At 35.5% G+C, this 19,920-nt stretch overlaps 1 protein-coding gene across 3 annotated transcripts in view; it reads left to right on the top strand.

Moving 5' to 3' along the window:
• The window catches only part of gcm (glial cells missing), a 58,368-nt gene that overhangs the window by 7,894 nt on the left and 30,554 nt on the right, over positions 1–19,920 (top strand). For 2 of the 3 annotated variants that reach the window (XR_011335351.1, XM_069842504.1), the window contains exon 1: positions 9,716–9,864. The exons of the other annotated variant lie outside the window; for it this stretch is intronic. Coding sequence is in view for 1 of the 2 variants with exons in the window: in XM_069842504.1 (XP_069698605.1) it covers positions 9,779–9,864 (86 nt within the window). In the remaining variant the exon portion in view is untranslated. Of the gene's footprint in view, positions 1–9,715; positions 9,865–19,920 lie in introns of those variants that run through there. 3 annotated transcript variants of the gene reach the window in all.

Below are 19,920 nucleotides of genomic sequence, written 5' to 3'. Positions count from 1 at the left end.
ACACCCTTGTTTGTTCATTGCACAGACCTCACTGTGAACTGTTATGAAATTTACTTAATAGAAGGGACCAATATCTGTTTATTTATTAGAGGTACAAAAGAACATGCCAACAACCATAAGAAACCGGAAATAAGTCATAAACTCGTAAAATACATTAGCTTTTGTTTTGGTTTATACCTCCAACCCGCGCCAGATGTTTCCTGGGGGAGCGCTTATCGAGAAGTGAAATCATAGCATATCTTAAAAACCTTACGTGATACGAAGAAAAGAGATGCATTTTCGGATTCAGCGCACATCAAACCATAAGGGACACATTGTTTTAAGTCGGAGCAAAATTCTTGTTGTTCAGTGTAATAAATAAACAATGTTACTATTTCAGTATACAGCATTGAGATTTTGCCTGCTTTCATGATAAAATACAATCTCAATAATCCGAAAGTACTACTGAAAGTAGGTACGTACAATACCGGAAAGTAGGCCTACAGAAAACGAGAGAATACTGGAAAAGAATATCCAATGAAGGTCCTCCCCTACCCGAAGTGAAGTAGGCCTATAAATTGGATAAAAGGGGATGTTAAGGAGAATAAGAAAGAAAGACAATGATTTCTACATCTTTTATATTTTATAGTAGTGTGTAAGCTTAATGTGTATTTTAAGTTCAGGTGGAGTAATTTTAATATACAGGGTGTAAACGATATAAACTGCCAAAATTATACAGACTGTAGGCCTACATCTCGGCCTAGTGTGTAGTGAAATTTTGTTTTTTCTTCTATTTCTGTTCTTAATTCCTAAAATATCATGTTTTTAGGATTGATAGTAGTCTAATACTGTTCGAGTAAATGTGAACGTCATCACCAATGACCTGTCAAACGCATGCTAACGCCATCACAACAGAGAGCCAACAGAATACCATGATTTGTAAACAAGAATATCACTACAGTTGCAATGTACGTGGCGGACAGAAGTAAATAATGACGGTCTACTACCATTTCCAAAAACGTTAGACTCACAGATAGCACTTTTTTCTAGAGAAAGTTACAGAAAAACTTTGTTAGACTTTTTTGTTCAGTAATTTATGCTCTATAAACAGCATTATTTTTTTAAGTTTATGTTGTTTACACCCTATATATTTGATAATCAAAACGAATTGATAGTCCGAACTACCCTGGTCCCAATTACTTCGGATTATCGAGGTTATACTGCACCTGATAACAGTTGGCAACAATGAAAAGACGGCTATACTAGCTTCTTAGGAAATCTTACGTGCACCGCATTAGGCCTATAGCCACAGGGAACGTGTTGCCGAGAGGCTGAAAGTGGCAATCAAGCTATAAAGCTACAGGGAAACAACTTGCAAAACTCCGTTGGTCTGCGCATGCATCAATCTTAAAAAGTGACACAATACACTATTCACCTCCTCCATCCTAATTGTCAGCCAATAGTAGCGTGTACCGACAGCAGTGATGCATCAGATGACCTGTCAATCAGTAGTGACAATGATTCAGATTAATGGCGGGAAAATTCCGACTCCGCCTCCAGCACAGATTTAGTAACCTCCTACAACGGAGTTTTGCCAGTTGTTAACCTATAGCAACCTCTCCTACCTTATACAAGTGCCATATCCAATACTGGATAGTGGCTATCATTTTCTGAGAAATTATCACCATAAGGATATATGTAGGCCTATTATAGCTGCTAACAAATTAGTGAATTCCTAGGTAGTTTCCCATTCCTTTTCTTTTTGTCAGTTATTTAACAACACCGTATCAACTCCTACATTTAGCTCCGATTTAGTAGGCCTAGTGCTATTGAGATATTAATTGGCAAGATGAGGCCGAGGAATCTCAATGCGATTGATTACCTGACAATCGCTTTACAGTTTAGGAAATCCTCTATGAAAATCCAACCCACACGCGAGTGCGGCATGGGACCAGCAGGCGAGCGCGAAAACCGCTTGAGCTACCACCCTGATGGCCTCCCATTACTTTGCTAAGAGATGATATAATAATGATAATGATAATGATAAGTTGAGCACTGATGGAATCCAATTAGGGGGTTAGGTACAGCGTATAGCAGTAAAATTTTGGAAATACTCAATATTTTTTTCTCCATTACTGTATCTTGTACAATAATGAAAATTAGTATGTGTAAAACACTGTCCTTTTGCTATATTAAAAAAAAATATTTTTACAATTTAAAAAAATTTAAATTTTTTTTTTTTTAATTCAGTTCACTGTGCAGTGATGAAGCGTTTCCCACATAACTCAAAAACTATCCAACTTTCTGTGATGAAATTTGTCGTGTGTATTTATGCATGTCATATCTACAATATGCAAGATCACTTCTCAACCTTTGATAGATTGTCTGATAAAAAATAAATTCAATTTTTTAAATGTTCAAATATCAGTATTTTCTTCCAACACAAAAAAAAATATTGTTTATTAAGGAATGTAGTTGAAAGAGCATGATATTGTAAACATGAGTTTCAGCAATAAAATAAAAGAGAGAAAACATGAAAAAGTTAACAAATTTATGAGTTATGAGGGAAACGCTTCATCTCTGCACAGTGAACTGCCAACATTTTGAATTTTGAAAAAATAAAAAAAAAAAATGTAGGGGAGAGTCGGGTAGTATCGGACATCGGGTAATATCGGACAGTGCGTTTCTTTCATCTATCACCATATGGTAGTACCTGAATGACATGGTTACGTTTCTCTATGCGACATCACAGAAACGTAACCATGTCAATCAGGTACTGTCATCGTGTGGCAGACGAAAGAAACTCACTGTCCGATATTACCCGCTGTCCGATACTACCCGACTCTCCCCTAAATAATTTTTTTAAATCGTAAAAATATTTTTTATAGCATAAGGACAGTGTTTTACACATACCAATTTTCATTATTGCACAAGATACAGTAATGAAGGAAAAAAATGTTGAACATTTCCAAACATTTTACTACTGTAAGCTGTACCTAACCCCTTAAAGGAAACTGAAGTACCTTGCAGAAATCTACCGCCAAGCATATTTTTATCTGCTACAAATTCCACTTGAATTCACCGGGGTTCGAATCCGGACTCCAGCGTGAAAACTTAATGATTTTTACAGTTTGAACGTCTAACCTGTCAGAGAAAAATATTTAAGCCACTGCATGATATTAAAAGGATAGCAAATTAGTTTGTAAATAAAGGCAACATGTGCAATGTCAAGGAAAAAATTCCATGGAACTGGAAACCTATAAAACGTGTTAACATTCAGTTATGTTAAAAAAAAAGTCGGCGTTAAATTCCTCACTTCTCACCTATCACCGTAACTATCACCATCACTAACCTGTCTTAAAGACTGGATTTTATGAGACGTTTCTTCCCGAATCTGATGACAATCACGAGCAGTATGTTTTAACTTAATTAAAATGTAAATCAAATATAAATTGACAACATGTTTATGTTTGCATAGCAGACCCTGTCCCACTTTGCGTCTCTGCCCCTCTAGTTTGACAGCTGTCATGAGTCTTCTTTCATAATACAAGACACAGAATAAACTCTATAGCCTACGGTTATCATCATAAATACCAGACAGTCACTGCGCATTCAAAAACAGTGTGATTCCTCCTCATGGGATTAGCATGTCACTTAAGATAAAGCTGTACGTAATATATATGCACTCAGACAGGAATTAAGAAATATGAATCACAGCTTTCCTACAGAGAATCGAACACGGGACCGCTGAGCATGTAATAGGAAGTCTACCACTTGTCACTACGTAGAACTGCATAACGCAGCGTTTCTCAAACTATGGCCCGCGGACCACCTGTGGTCCTCGAGTTCATCCTTTGTGGTCCTCCAAAAAAGATAGAAGAAAAATAAAATTCAAACGAATTGCGTATCACACTATAGGCTAGCTGAAAATCTCAGAGTTTAGAAATGACATATGGCAATCGCCTTTCACTTTTTCTCCCTGTACTAATATTTACCCTACCCGTCTACCCACTTCCCACTCTACTCTCAGCAACAAAAGATAGATTTCAAACACTATGAACGTGGCATTTCCCTGCACATCTGGCGCTGCGCCTGTAACCCAGCCAGGGACCGCTCGAATTCATAACAGAGGACCGAACCTTTTCATGTACTGATGACTTTCTTAATAGTTTTGCCGACACCCAGTATGCACATTGAAATTGGCACGTAGTGTACTTCGTGCATCAATAATAGAACGTACCAAATTGCATCTTTACTTGTTGAAAATTGGGCATGTTTCTGCATTTTTTATTTATTTTTTATTTATTTATTTATTTTCAGATGACGATATAAGAAATTTTACACTCCGCCTATTTTAAAATCCGACAGGTTTACTTTTTACATTTGCGTGTTTCGTCTCTAAGTGCCGTTTCAATTTCACGGGTTTCATACACTCGTTTGAAAGCTCTTCGTAACAAACAACGCACCGAGGTTTTGGTTCACTCTCGTTGCCACACCATGTAAGTCCAAGTTCCTAGTAGACTAACTCTTGCCATATTTACGAAAGTATTTTTTTCTTTGAATAGCTACCACTAGGACTAGATATTTCTTTAATGACACTATAACCACTGATATTAATATATTTCTTCAGACAGAGTTTCTGAACTATTAGCACTAACTAAATGAAGTGTATTATCATGTTCCTTTCTTTTCAAAGATCCGGATCGAAGCCAGTTTTCAATTATTTATAATGGGCACTATTTAACAGACATGGACAACTACTAGCGTGTACCACATAAGAAGGATTTCAAACAACTAACTGCTAACAGGCAAGCGATGAATCAACAATGCACAGAATTTGTTATAAGTTACTTGTGATTGGCTACAAAAATATAAGGAAATATCGACCTTCTCAAATGCCAAAAAGGTAGTCATAGCAACACAATTTCAGACTTTGGGCTATTGTAGGCCTATAACATCAGAGCATCGAGATGTCATAGAATTCAAGAAATGGATTAAAACAAGAATAAGTAATTTATTAAAACTGATTGGATACAAAACAGAACTTCCTATTTGTTGAAATTATAGTGCTATTAATGTTTTTGTTTAAATATTTTTCTACTTTCTACGTCATGAATTCCTTGATACATTTTAGGAGTCTTGGCGTTTCTTTACTCCCTAGCACACGAAAAAGTGAATAAATTCGATTTCTACGCGTGCGCTTGGCTAAGCCCCTTATCTGGCGCTTTGCACGCATAAAGTGTTAATGTAGTGGACGTTAAATTGTTAAGCTTTATGTACAGATTACCTGTAAATTGTAGACCGCTTATTATACGACGTTCTTCTTGTGCATATTCATTTTCTCACTAGGATCGTCACATTATGAACGATTTAACTATTAAATGTGCAATAATTATGTACCCTAAGTCCCATTTTATACAAATTTATTTTTTTTTATTTCTCAGCTTACTATGAAAGTCAAATGAACAAAACTTTTCATGTTTAATAAATTGTAGGCCTACATAACAGTACATTACACTTTATAAAGCTATATTCAGCATATTAGAATAATTACGTGTAAAAATATCAAATCTGTATATATTTTTTTACAGCCTTAAAGCATTTACATAATAAAATATACACTTAATTAAATATCTGCATGATTCTTTTACTGGAATGTTTTAAAGACCTATCAACAACATCAACAACATAGAATAGGATCTTTTACCTATTCCTTTAAGAATTTTTTTTTCTTAATCGTTACCTTCAATTTTATATTTTCTAAATTTTTTTATTAATAAAAATATATTTCCTGAGATAAAAGATCCTAGACTATGTTTTTGATGTAGATCTTTAAAACATTTCAGTAAAAGAATCACGCAAATATTTAATTAATTGTATATTTTATTACTATGCTTTACAGTTGCAAAAAAATATGAAAAACTGATATCATTTTTACAGATAATTATTAGCTATTTTAATATCCTGAATAGTGTTTTACAAAGTGTAATCTATATATATTAAGCATGAAAAGTTTTGTTCATTTAGCTTTTATAGTAACTGAGATAAAAAAATAATTTCACTAAATTTTTGCAGGCTAATGGTGTACCTTCCAACTTAAATAATTTCCTTAAACTCTGCATCGATTTTATCACATTTGCTTTTAATATTATATGAAATTACAGTAGACTATAGGCCTATTCAAATGTAATGAATGGAATAAAAAACGAAGTAAGAAATCACCAATCGCCACTAACATCTGCAAGGATTCTGCTTCTTCTATACTGATTCTTGATAAGTTCTGAACCCACACTGGATGTTCTCAAGTAGTGTGACTCCATTTTCACATCAGCATAGCGTCAGGCCGTCGACTGAGAAAACCTGAGCCCCATGCATTACATGCATACGAAGTCTACACTTTGAATTTTCATCACAGGATCCCATTTTTTGTAACGTTTTTTGGGGGTGTACAGTCCCCCATCACAACCCTAAAGTCAATATTTTACAGATCTAGCTCCACTTAGCGACTTCCTTAGATAGGTCTAGCTCCAATCATTGTTTCGGATCGACACAGCGTAACTGTTAGTACATTAGCATAGATCAGAATAAAATATTACAGAACAAAACACAAAACAGAACAGGAAAAATGCGGTCTAATAGTAGGGTAAAGGTTGGTAATATTGTGATATGAGTAATATTGTGATAGATTTTTTGGGAAGATCGGTTTCATGCATCAACGTATTAAGGGAATGTTCGTGGACAAGTTTCTGCACAAAACCGGTTTTTTTTCTCGCTCAGTAAAATTGTAATAAATTAACAATAAGAACTACCACAATATTACTCGTATCACAATATTTACAACCTTTACCCTATATAAAAATAGAATGGTAGGGCCTACAAGGTAAAATAGAATAGGTCAGGGCAAGAAAAGGAAAACTGTACAGTAGGCCTACACGGGATGATACAACAGTAGACTACAGGACAATACAGGCCTAAAACATGATATGACAGGAAAAAATTAAACAGGACACGACAGAACAAAACAAAAATAGGACAATGCAGAAAGAAATAGAGTAGGCCTAGTATAGACGTGGACAAATTATTAACAAAATTAACAATTTTTATGATAATTCTGTTTACAAAATTTGACTTTTCAATTTAGACATTTGTAAAAATATAGCCTATAGGCCCTAATAAAAATCTTCAATTTTGCTAGTAATTTGTAAATAGCCTATGCAAAATGTCAACTGTAGTCCAAATTGAAGAGTCTAATTCTGTAGCAATATATAATAAACATCTCCAGTTTTACCAATAATTTGGAAATATCCAAAATGTCAACTGTAGTCCAAATTGAAGAGTCTAATTTTGTAGCAATATATAATAAACATCTCCAGTTTTGCCAATAATTTGGAAATATCCAAAATGTCAACTGTAGTCCAAATTGAAGAGTGTAATTTTGTAAAAATATATAACAAAAATCTTCAGTTTTGTTAATAATTTGGAAATATCCAAAATGTCAACTGTAGTCCAAATTGAAGAGTCTAATTTCGTAAAAATATACAATAAAAATCTTCAGTTTTACTAATAATTTGGAAATATCGAAAATATCAACTATTGCCTAAATTGAAGAGTCAAATTTTGTCAAAATCTATACTAATAATAAATCTGTAGCCGAAATTTTTCTGGTAATTTTCGATTTTCCAAAAATAATTGGTCCTAACATATGTAATTAACCACCCTTAAACCGAAAATCGCATTTTTTAAATTTCTGTTTGTATGTCTGTCTGTATGTTTGTTAGCTTTTCACGCGATAATGGCTGAACCGATTTATATGAAAATTGAAATATAAATTAAGTTCGTTGTAACTTAGATTTTAGGCTATATGGCATTCAAAATACTTTATTTAAAAGGGGAGTTATAAGGGGGCCTGAATTAAATAAATCGAAATATCTCGCTTATTATTGATTTTGTGAAAAATGTTACATAACAAAAGTTTCTTTAAAAATGATTTCCGATAAGTTTTATTCTTTACAAAATTTTGATAGGACTGATATTTAATGAGATAAATGAGTTTTAAAATTAAAATAACGCCATCTAAGACGGTGCAATGAATTAAGAACAAATGACTTCGTCTATAAGGGGCCTTGGACAACAACAATCGAAACAGGGGCCTTGGACATTAACAATCGAAAGCTATTAAACATAGCCTACAGAGAATGTTTCTGTGTTTGTATGAAGTAATATCAGAAGCTAAATTAACCGATTTGTATAATTAATTATTATTTCACCATTGGAAAGTGTAGTTTCTCTAGATGGACATAATGCCATAATGTTATTACAGTAACGTCTGAGTAAATCGAGGACAGGTAAGATTAAAATAGCTTCTTATGCACAGAAAATTTGATAGGCTATTTTGTACATTCGTTTTCTGTATTTCTTAAAATAATATTTATGCACACTCATTTTAATCTCAGAGAATTAACGAACAACGAGAGTGTATTGATTTAGTATGCAGTAATAGTACGTTAGCTTAGCAATCCATTATTTTATAATTCAAATTATAACTATGCTCAATTGAATCGTGTTAAAATACATAAAATATACTGTATATGCAATAAATGCAATGCAAAAAAAAATTGGGTAATGAGCGAAGCAGATTATCTTGCGCTGTTGTAAAAGTTGTTCTCTGGATCAAACGTCCTATTTTAATTATGTAATTACTTTATATTTATTTCTAACAGGTGCAGCGGAGCGCATGGGTACGGCTAGTATATAATAAAAATCTTCAGTTTTGCTAATAATTTGTAAATATTCAAAAATGTCAACTGCAGTCTAAATTGAAGAGTCAAATTTTGTAAAAATATATAATAAAAATATTCAATTTTGCTATAATTTGTAAATATTCAAAAACGTCAACTGCAGTCAAATATACTATAGGCTTATAAGTCTTCAATTTTCCTAATAATTTGGAAATACGGAAAGATGTTAACAGTAGTCTATATTGAATAATCGTATTTTGTAAAAAATATATAATAAAAATCTTTCATTTTGCTAATAATTTGTCCACGTCTATACAGGTTAGGAAAAATAAAACAGATTAGGACAGGACTAGACAAAACAGAATAATTTCAAACAAAACAGAATACGACAGGAAAGGAAAAAATTAGGGTAGGGCACTACAGAACAGGTCATAAAAGAAGTGAAAAGGAAAGAAAAGGACACGACAACTCAGCACAGGAAAGTATAGAGGACAGATCAAGACAATAGGATGAAACATAAGAGAGGTACAAAAAATTGAACGGAATTGAATAGGGCAAGATGTAACACTACAAAAGTAGAGGCTGGCTAAATTAAATCTTGGTGCTTTAGCCCATTTTTTTTACATCAAATTAAACAGTTTTATGTGTGAATCAGTTGTCAGGTGCTGACTCGTAATCGCTGCACTCTGCCGGGGCTCAAACTCAGGTCCATTGGTTGAGAAGTCGTTAAACACTACCGAAGTCCGCCCGCAATCGGCACAAAAAGTCGCAATATTTGACGACCGCTCCGCCGGGCGCGGAGGTTCGAACCGGGCATGCGCTCGGGACGCGGCTCGGCTCGATACGGAACTCATTTTTGCAGGAACTCCCCTTGCCTGCCTCCCCCACAGAGAGCCGTTCCGCCTACTTCCTCCTCGGTCGCCCAATCGGCTCCCACTTCCCAGATTTGGCCGGCGCACGCGCCTCGCTCTAATGAGGGCCGTGACGTATGGTAATTAATGCGAACAGTCGGGCGTCGCAGCTGAGCCATGACGCAGTGACCCCTGGTGACCTCGGTATGGATGCACGAATCGTCTGGGACCCGGTCCCGGGCCAGCCCCGTCGTCGCAGTGTGTGACTTTTATAGTGGAAACAGTGAGACTTCAAGGTGAGTGAGTGGTCACCTCTACGCACCTGCCCATCATGGACGCCGACTGTAATACGCTATATTTTATATCGTTAATATCCTTGAAAACGCTCTCCAGATTATTTCGTCTCTATACCGTTTTCTTTTCGGTCCGGCCTTTGTTGACATAAGATAGTGAAATTTGGCACCAAACGCGTCAGAAATAAGGAAACGCTGTCCATGTCATTTCGTCTGCTATACCGTTTTCTTTTCGGTCCGACCTTTGTTGACATACGATAGTGAAACTTGCACCAAACGCGTCAGAAATAAGGAAACGCTGTCCATGTGATTTCGTCTGTTATACCGTTTTTTTATCGGTCCGGCCTTTGTTGACATACGATAGTCAAACTTGCACCAAACGCGTCAGAAATAAGGAAACGCTGTCCATGTCATTTCGTCTGCTATACCATTTTCTTTTCGGTCCGACCTCTGTTGACATAAGATAGTGAAACTTGCACCAAACGCGTCAGAAATAAGGAAACGCTGTCCATGTCATTTCGTCTGCTATACCGTTTTCTTTTCGGTCCGGCCTCTGTTGACATACGATAGTGAAACTTGGACCAAACGCGTAAAAAATAGGAAAATATCTGTGACAAATTAAACGAAATTTCTAATGAAGACATCAGTAAAATAAAAGACAAAACAGAAAATGAAATAAAAATTGCACCACTTTGGGATTTCAGTCGGAAGTAATGGAGTAAAAAAAAAAATAGCCATACTTATTTTATCGTTTGCTATGGGTGAATGGTTTTAGAATAAGACATTCAATTTTATTTTTAATTTTAATTACAAGTTTTTATTTAATAATTTATTGCATTCATTTCGACTCGACTTACATTGAGAGACAGTGCGTCTTAGATGGATCGTATCGTCAACGCCAGGAGAATAGGCCACCTGTATCACATTCAATGTATATGCTACAATTCCCAAGAAAGACTTAAGCATATTGTATCAGACAGGAACACAGAAATATTTTCTTCGCGAATTAAAAATAAAAAAGACCACTTTTGGTGGACATCGATAAACGTAAAATTAAATTCCTTGAATTTCAGATCTAATTATTAATTACAGTTTTTAATTTTGATTTTAATAGTTAATTATACTACTATTTTCAGGATTTAAAATGTTCTTCTTCGACAACATCGATGAATATAAAGATAAAAAAAATGATATGCTTCTGATGAACGATTTTAGAATTTTATAATTTTTTTTACTGTTGTTATAAATTCAAAGGGTTTTTTCTAGTTTTTTTTTTTTTTTGCCCCACCTGATTTATGTTGAAATACAGCAATTAGTGTTAGATTATTCGTGTGCTAGGCAAGCGAAAACTTGAAACAAAATTAGTTCCATAAAAAAACATAGCTACAAGACATAGCCTACTAAGATGATACACAGAAAAAAAATAGGCTATTTTATCATAAACTATATCTAGACTAAATTCCAAAATTTTTAAACCAAATTGACGAATATAAAACCGAATAAAAATGTATTATTTTTAATTTTCTATCTCATTTATTTTAATGTAACTTAATTTATTGTATTACACATTTATTTTAAGTGATCCTTCTGTTTTTTCCGGCTATATCTGTGTCGATACACGATAGTGAATAAGGAGATTCTGATCGTGAAGAACAAATGAAGATCTGTAATATAATATTAAACTGTAAAGATAATACACTTTCTTCTGGAATAAAAATCTCACCACTTTTGGTGCACAAGGATCAGTGTAGAGTTTAACGCAAAATAATAAATAACAATTTTAAAATTTGATATGTAACTTTATTTTTAACTTTTAGTTTTGATTTCATTTTTATTACCAATTTTATTGTTTCTCTCAATTTTTGGGTCCAATGTATTTTATCATACGGTGATAACTATCGATTCAATCGTGTAAAAAATAAGTGAAAGGCTTGTAGGAAATAAAATTAAATTCACAAGAAAAAGCGTCAAGATTTGCAAAACATAAATAAAAAAGGAAGTGACACGTACGCTCTTCACGAATTAAGAATTTCACCAATTTTTGATCGTATACGTAGGCCTAGATTATTAAAATTAAACGTATGTAGGCCCTATGTCGGAAATATGGCTTTGTAATTTCACATCAAAACATAAAACACGGAATCAATGCAAAGCGATCTCTATAAAAATCCGGTGACAATAACTTATAACGAGGCTGGAAGAAATAGCTAACTAGAAAGCAATAAATGCCAAGAAGAAGAAGAAGAAGAAGAAGAAGAAGAAGAAGAGGATTGAGAAGCCATGATCGTAGGATCAAATTTATTTTTGGACATGAATGTTCGTTATTGGAAATATGTGGTGTTTTGTTGTATTAGAATGGTATTGCCTATTGGCTTGGCCTCTGTTAATATACGCCTACTGTCCGGTGTGACGGATGGACCACTGTCCAAACAAGAGGAGAAACTTACGGGAAGTTAGGCCGAATTGTTAAGGAAAATAGCAGTATATTCACTATGATATTTAAAAGCCAGTTGAAGTGGTTGTCATCAGTGGCGTAGCGTCAATGTAAGCTAAAAAGCTTAGCTTCCCCAGTTAATAATAATTTCATAATAAACCTGCAGTTTATGGAGAAAATGATTTATTAATTTTAATAGAGTTTATATTTACGCGTTAAATATTGTGATGCGGCAGCTCAGGATGATTTGTGATGCAGCAGTAAACAAGAAGCCTGCACACACCAGCTTCCAAGCAGACCGGTTACTTCTGTGTAATCCACCCCGCAGATTTTCCATCCCTTTCTAACTAAACTACCCTAGTCGCAAGGCTCGCAAGAAGCTAGCTTTAACATTTAAAATAAGTAGTTTCCGAGTTATCCCTTTTCGTCAGTTGTGTTCAGTTGAAGTGTTAGTGTGCATTGTAGCTGATGTAATAAATAATGAGCGAAATAACAGTTCCTGACACTAATTTACTTGATTTTTTTAGGACAATTGTATTATCAAGACTGACTTACGAACAAAAGTGTGATTTAAAAAACAAATGACCGACTCCCTTGCTGTCAATGAAGGACACAACCAAAAGACAGACGCATACTTACGTAATGATACTAATATTGTGATTTCTCTAAGTATGACAGGGAGTGAGCTAATGTTATACGTATACGTGTCTATTTGTTAACAGATATGTGTAAACCGTGAAATCATATTTTTACTGCGTATCATTTGAGGCCATGCCTTATTGGTGTTACTTACGATGTTCCAACCAATCTTCGACTGCTGACTTGAAATTGACTACTATTTATTTTAAGACTGTATTTTTGTAATACGTTTTCTCATATTGCATGAAAGACAACTTGAGTTAGCTTCACCTGCTCAAAATTTCATGCTACGCCACTGGTTGTCATGGGTACCAAATGTAATTTTTTCACTGAAAGATAATTGCATTAATAAAAAGCATTTCCAAGTGAAAAAGTTTATTCATTTTCAGGAAATAATTTATCACGTAGGCCTATAATTGAACAAGATGTAATATAGAATTCAGCATCGGTATAATCTTACAATTAACGTCTCCAAACAGAATGTGACACGGAACGTAGCCCTAATACAACCATGTTTATTGTATGAACGTAATTCCCCCTACATTTAGGCTATAGGCTACATAATTTGGTTGATTATGAGCCAACTCTCAACTGGAAGAGTGAGATAGTGGAATTCCTACCGGTGAACTTTCAGTCTAGAAAATACCACACGGATAACATAATCCCCTAACGGTAACCAGATATTACAGATCATCCCAAATGTGCAATGTTATCACCACTCATGCTCACAAGTCTCACCAACAGGGCGTCCATCGACTAGTAACAGAAACATTCCCTATGCGAGTGGATCTCGCCAAGTGATAACAATGATTTGAGCTGGGCAGAAATGGTGATGAAATAGCAGGCAAAGAGGGCCGCCACAGTAAAACATGTCCCACACTTATTTGACTACTGGGTGTTCATTTCAAAGTGTGTCATGACGTCACTGTTGGTGAGTCAGCGATTTGAAGCGAGTTTCAGCTTTTATGTCAGAGAAGTTGCCTATTAATCAAGGCGTTCAATCTGAACTTAAGAACGTGTACAGTGTCGTAGCAACAGATGGCGGTCTGTACGGTCTGTATGCTACCATAACCTCTTGCGCGGGCAAGTCGTACCCAGGGTATTTGTTATCATCGGTTGCGTACGGCAACATTCCACAATACAAATCAAATGCTCCGTGTCCATGTTGACCGTCGAAGTTAATGTCAACAAATATTGTACGTAAGTAATCGTCTTAACCCTCTCCCCATATCCCGACAGTAAGAAAAAAACTCAACCCAGTACGTGTTTGCAAACAGTTCACATTTCTGTCACTACCGGCGTTACGGTACGTATCGGTAAATACTCTTCAGAATGAACGCCGTACTTGCTATGCAACTTCTCTTGCACATAGGTAATACGCCTTTGCGGAAATGTAGGACGATTGAATTTTCTAGGCTCATCGGCTAGCCACATGACGGCATACAGCAAGCCATGACACACTTTGAACTGAACACGCAGTAGTAGAAGTTCTACCTTGGATTCGCCCGGGATATGAACCGGGTCTCCTCGCATGGAAAGTCATTTGGCTAAGGTTGAGTAAATAGGCTAATATGATTTTCTAACTTTAAAATGTTAAGTGAAAAGTGAAAGACAATAGGCATATTTAAATAAATCATTTTATCCGTAAATTCTTCGGTGAGAACCAAACGACGATTCTAGCTGCAAAGGCAAAGGAGCTTCATTCCCAACAGTAAATGGAGATTTATTTCCCTCTATTATCCTTTGTTTGAGTTTTTTTTTTGTGACTTTCCCTAATTTTCAGATATGATAGAGGACACGTAATTAAACATTTTTTCTCAATAAAAATTAGCGTTCGGAAATGTGTCCGTACCGAGGTAACACGATAAAGTTAAAACTCTTCATTATCGTCCATGGCTGTCTTTAATTGAATCACACAATAATGAAAAAGCCCAACTTCAAGACACAAAATTATTCAGGAGAATGTTTGTTACTTTATTCTGATAGTTAGCATGATCAATGCAAGATGTCTCTGGTATTGCTTCAAGTTATGGATTAGGTACGTAAGGATCTGAAATAACAATTTATATTAGTATTAATTATAGGCTACAAAAGAGTGGGCCATGAAAGTTTATCTCTCCATGGCAACTAGTTCTTCAATAATTGCAAAACATATAGGATTCTGGAGAAATTTTAGACCATTTCCCACTGACATCCACCATGTTGCCTTTTCTTGCGTTACTAACAGAAGGAACTATACCATGTCAGTTTGAAATTAATGTAGGCCGTGGAGAAAACTCCTATACTTCATCTATCATTAGTCTATTTGTTATCAGATTATTCGAATGAGAACAAGCTGTAAAAACCTTAACAAACCAAACCTAACCTTCGTCATATTAACCAACGTTTCCTACCGAATTTGGTATTTAGAGGATTATTACATATTAGCATTACTTTTTACGAGTTGTTTCTTATGTTGGCGACATTGATTATATACAATTGTGTGCAAAAACGGCATAACTGCAGTAGTGGGGGAAATGGTCTAAAGAATACCCAGGATTTTAATTCGTACTAATAATAAAACTGTTCTTCAGGTTTTATTAATTATTATAGGTCTATTGTAGTAGTTCTACAATTAAAAATCTGTGGCGCTACGTTTGAGCGAAAAAAGTTACTAGTAAGCTTATAGCCTATAAACCCGCTTTTCGTGTGTGGTTTTCGGTTATTTTGACACACAAAAATAAGTTTCAGATGGAGTTGGAATGTTTTCAATCAGGAATAACAATGAAATAGGTATGTACACTGAGAGGCGAAAAAAGTGGGCCACCTACAAAAATAAAAATTAAGGGATATGTTTTATTTTCAATATGCTGCATTGTTTAGTAACAGTGAAACAATGTCTATAGACTTTAGATCTGACAACAATGCAGATCTAAAGAAGAAAGAATAGCACAGCGTCATTTCTTGTTCTATCTGTCGCCTTTTCTTCTACGAACACAGAGCTTTTCAGTCACAAATATTTCATATTATGGACTTGAAATCGAGTCTCCTTCACGGAAAGCTGATATTCTAGTCGCAAGCCGGATGAATCAGCAACACAACGTCTGATGTACAGCGTGAAGTATGAGAACAGGGGCTGCGATGTAAGTGCCCTGAGAGCCTTAAATTTATAGCTTGAGAAAGGTGGTGAATTCTCGGAAATACCTGACTTTTTTATTGGTTCTAGGGACTCGTTCACATTTAATAGGTTAGGGGTAGGATGTAAAGAGTTACAGATGAATTTCACTTCATTCTTAGAAATCTTAACCAGAGAGTGGGAAACCATATTAAATTCCTGCTAAGTTCCAGACGATAGTATGTATATTAAAAATAACTCCTTTGACGTAACTTCCAATTAATTCTTTACTTCTTCTATGAAATAGTTGAAGCAGGTTTCGTGTATGTAACAGTTAAGGCGCAATTCCAAGTTCCTGTGTCTGAATCTCTCTTGAAGCATGGATGAAAATGTACGTATATTTTATGTCAATGTGATTAATACAGTTGTGTATATCAGCCGTGGCGAAAATGTGACTCGCAAGCACATTGTGGCTCGCAATGATAGCTGTGCATTTATCTTGTTTCCTACCTCCCCCAACCCCCACCCTCTCACTCACTGGAGTCAAACTCCGTTCCATTTTTATTTGTCTCTGACCTGCGAGTGGTGTATCATTGCAATGTCTCTCTCGAAACCATGTACCTGTACAAAACGAAAGTTGCAAGTAGGATGGGAGGACGCATTTTTTGCTGTCAATATGATGAGAATATTAAATGTATGATTTGTTCACAAGTATTACGAGGAAAACAGTTGTAGGCCTATAACATAAAACGGCATTATACTACATATCACCCATGAAACACTAAAAGGTTAAGTATTATTATTATTATTATTATTATTATTATTATTATTATTATTATTATTATTATTATTATTAGGCCTATTATTATTATTATTATTATCAACAACAAATGGCTTTTAAGGAACCCGAAGGTTCATTGCCGCCCTCACATAAGCCCGCCATTGGTCCCTATCCTGTGCAAGATTAATCCAGTCTCTATCATCATACCCCAACTCCCTCAAATCCAATTTAATATTATCCTCCCATCTACGTTTCGGCCTCCCTAAAGGTCTTTTTCCCTCCGGTCTCCCAACTAACACTCTATATGCATTTCTGGATTCGCCCATACGTGCTACATGCCCTGCCCATCTCAAACGTCTGGATTTAATGTTCCTAATTATGTCAGGTGAAGAATACAATGCGTGCAGTTCTGTGTTGTGTAACTTTCTCCATTCTACTGTAACTTCATCCCGCTTAGCCCCAAATATTTTCCTTAGCACCTTATTCTCAAACACCCTGAACCTATGTTCCTCTCTCAGAGTGAGAGTCCAAGTTTCACAACCATACAGAAGAAACGGTAATATAACTGTTTTATAAATTCTAACTTTCAGATTTTTGGACAGCAGACTGGATGATAAGAGCTTCTCAACCGAATAATAACACGCATTTCCCATATTTATTCTGCGTTTAATTTCCTCCCGAGTGTCATTTATATTTGTTACTGTTGCTCCAAGATATTTGAATTTTTCCACCTCTTCGAAGGATAAATCTCCAATTTTTATATTTCCATTTCGTACAATATTCTGGTCACGAGACATATTATTATTATATTATTATTATTATTATTATTATTATTATTATCACCATCATCATAATCATCTCTGTACGTCGATCCTTTTTCAGCAGATGTACGAATAATGTGGTTAGATCTTCGATTTAAACTCGCAGATTTACTATGTGATGTTAAATGAAAACTAGATGTAAGGACTCGACAGACGTTGAACTTTTCAAATCTTTGCAAAAAAATAAATATTCGAAGCTTCGTTCTTTCGCTTACTCTGTTGAAGCCATGTTCGCTACAACTTACGTTTGTGAAAAAGTAGGCCTATTTCCAACAATGAAAACAGTAAAAACCAAATTTAGATCACGACTGACAGACAAATATCTTCGTGATCAACTACGACTGGCAGTAAGTGACATAATTCATGATTTTGAAACTCTGTCGCAGAGACATTCTGAAGATAGTTAATTTCAGGTTGTGATAATGTGTCCTATGTTTTATTGTTCATTTCTTTCTTCGTTACACGTACTAAACATTAGTTTGTAACCTTATACTGTATAAAATTATATTTAAGTGCTTGACGTAAGGAAAATGAAAATCCGTTAATAAGTCAGACAGTTGCTTCACTTCCCTTTCCATAGGTGCTATGCACGTTGCAGGTTACACAGTGGCTCGGCGCACGATCACATTTTCGCCATGGCTGGTCTGTCTTAATAAAAAATCTCAGCATAATATAATTGCCTAATGACAGGTCCAAAAGACATGGGGTTACGACAAACTTGTCGAAGTCATCATCGTCGTCGTCGTAATCATCATCACCATCATCATCATCATCATCATCATCATCATCATCATCATCATCATCATCATATCACTATAGGCTGGACATGGGCATAAAGGCGGGGAGGTATAAACGATCGAGTTCACTCCTTCTACAATATTTCGGACGTAGTTTCTTGTGTTTACATCAACGGGTAACTACATGAACTTGACATCTCTTCCGCCTAGGAATGTACAGTAGTGGCAAAAAAAACCGGACGGACGGAATAATCAAAGTCCCCGAAATGAGCCACTGCGCATGCCACGCCCGCATTCACAAGATAGCGAGTAATCCATTGAAACTGTTGTAGTTTCGACTGCTGACATAGCCCATTTCGAAAGCCATTACAAAATAAGCTGGTAAAATTCATGTTCTGGGAATAATAAGTTAATTAAGTAGTAAAATATCGCTGCAATCGAAAAGTATTGGGAATAAATTTGAATAAGCAACAAAAAAAAAAGTTTCCTTCCCAAGCAGGATTCGAACCACGAAAGTCTTAGTTACCAGTCTTAAATGTTAAAATGTTATGTTTTATTTAACGACGCTCGCAACTGCAGAGGTTATATCAGCGTCGCCGGATGTGCCGGAATTTTGTCCCGCAGGAGTTCTTTTACATGCCAGTAAATCTACTGACATGAGCCTGTCGCATTTAAGCACACTTAAATGCCATCGACCTGGCCCGGGACCGAACCCGCAACCTTGGGCATAGAAGGCCAGCGCTATACCAACTTGCCAACCAAGTTACCAGTCTATCGTGCTGTCACTGTGAACAAGGCTCTGAAATCAGCTACAAGTGTCGGTCCGGTTTTTTTTTTGCCACTACTGTACAAAACTAATGCGGCATGCCAATACATTAAATATTTCAAATCAAGTCAAATACGTAATAGAATGGGTTATTTATGAAAGGGCCTAAGTCATTATTTTGTGAAAATGAGTTTGTAATGTAATAACTGTTCTTTTGATGTACTGTAGATACATCGATTTAGATATGAAGAGGACTAAACTTCAAACTCTAATGCTTAGTAGAATTTATGATACAATTTTTATTTCAGCCTTAACTTCAAAATTTCGGCCTGTAAGCAGTTTTTCTTACATTGTTAACAATTTAGTATTCAAGACTTAGGCCCTTTCATAAACAACCTATTCAATAGGCCTTTAGGTATTCATATCGGCACTGTGGCTGAGCACTCATTATAAATAATCACTTGTAAGCTCTAAGTCTCCTATACTATAGGTCTACAAACGAGTCTGTCTATATTAGGATGAATACTTTTACTACCTAAACGTAAAGCAGTTAGGAGATGATAGGCTGTTAGATGTGTACGCACAATATTTTTCATCAGGTTCATTTTAGAAAAAAAAAAGTACGCAGACATACGTGGATTCAAAGATTGCCAGCATATTAACTGTGAACTTACGTAAGTCAGGTGACTTGTTATTAGGTAATAACTCATACAACTCCTTGCCGGTTTTACCTGGCATTTGAAACAAATTTATTCTCTATGACTCGCCTATGTTTTATTTTATTGGG

This window comes from Periplaneta americana, chromosome 12 (genome assembly GCF_040183065.1).
Source record: "Periplaneta americana isolate PAMFEO1 chromosome 12, P.americana_PAMFEO1_priV1, whole genome shotgun sequence".
Lineage (NCBI taxonomy): Eukaryota > Metazoa > Arthropoda > Insecta > Blattodea > Blattidae > Periplaneta > Periplaneta americana.
Note: the sequence above shows the minus strand (reverse complement) of the source record. Positions and strands in the feature narration are given on the sequence as shown.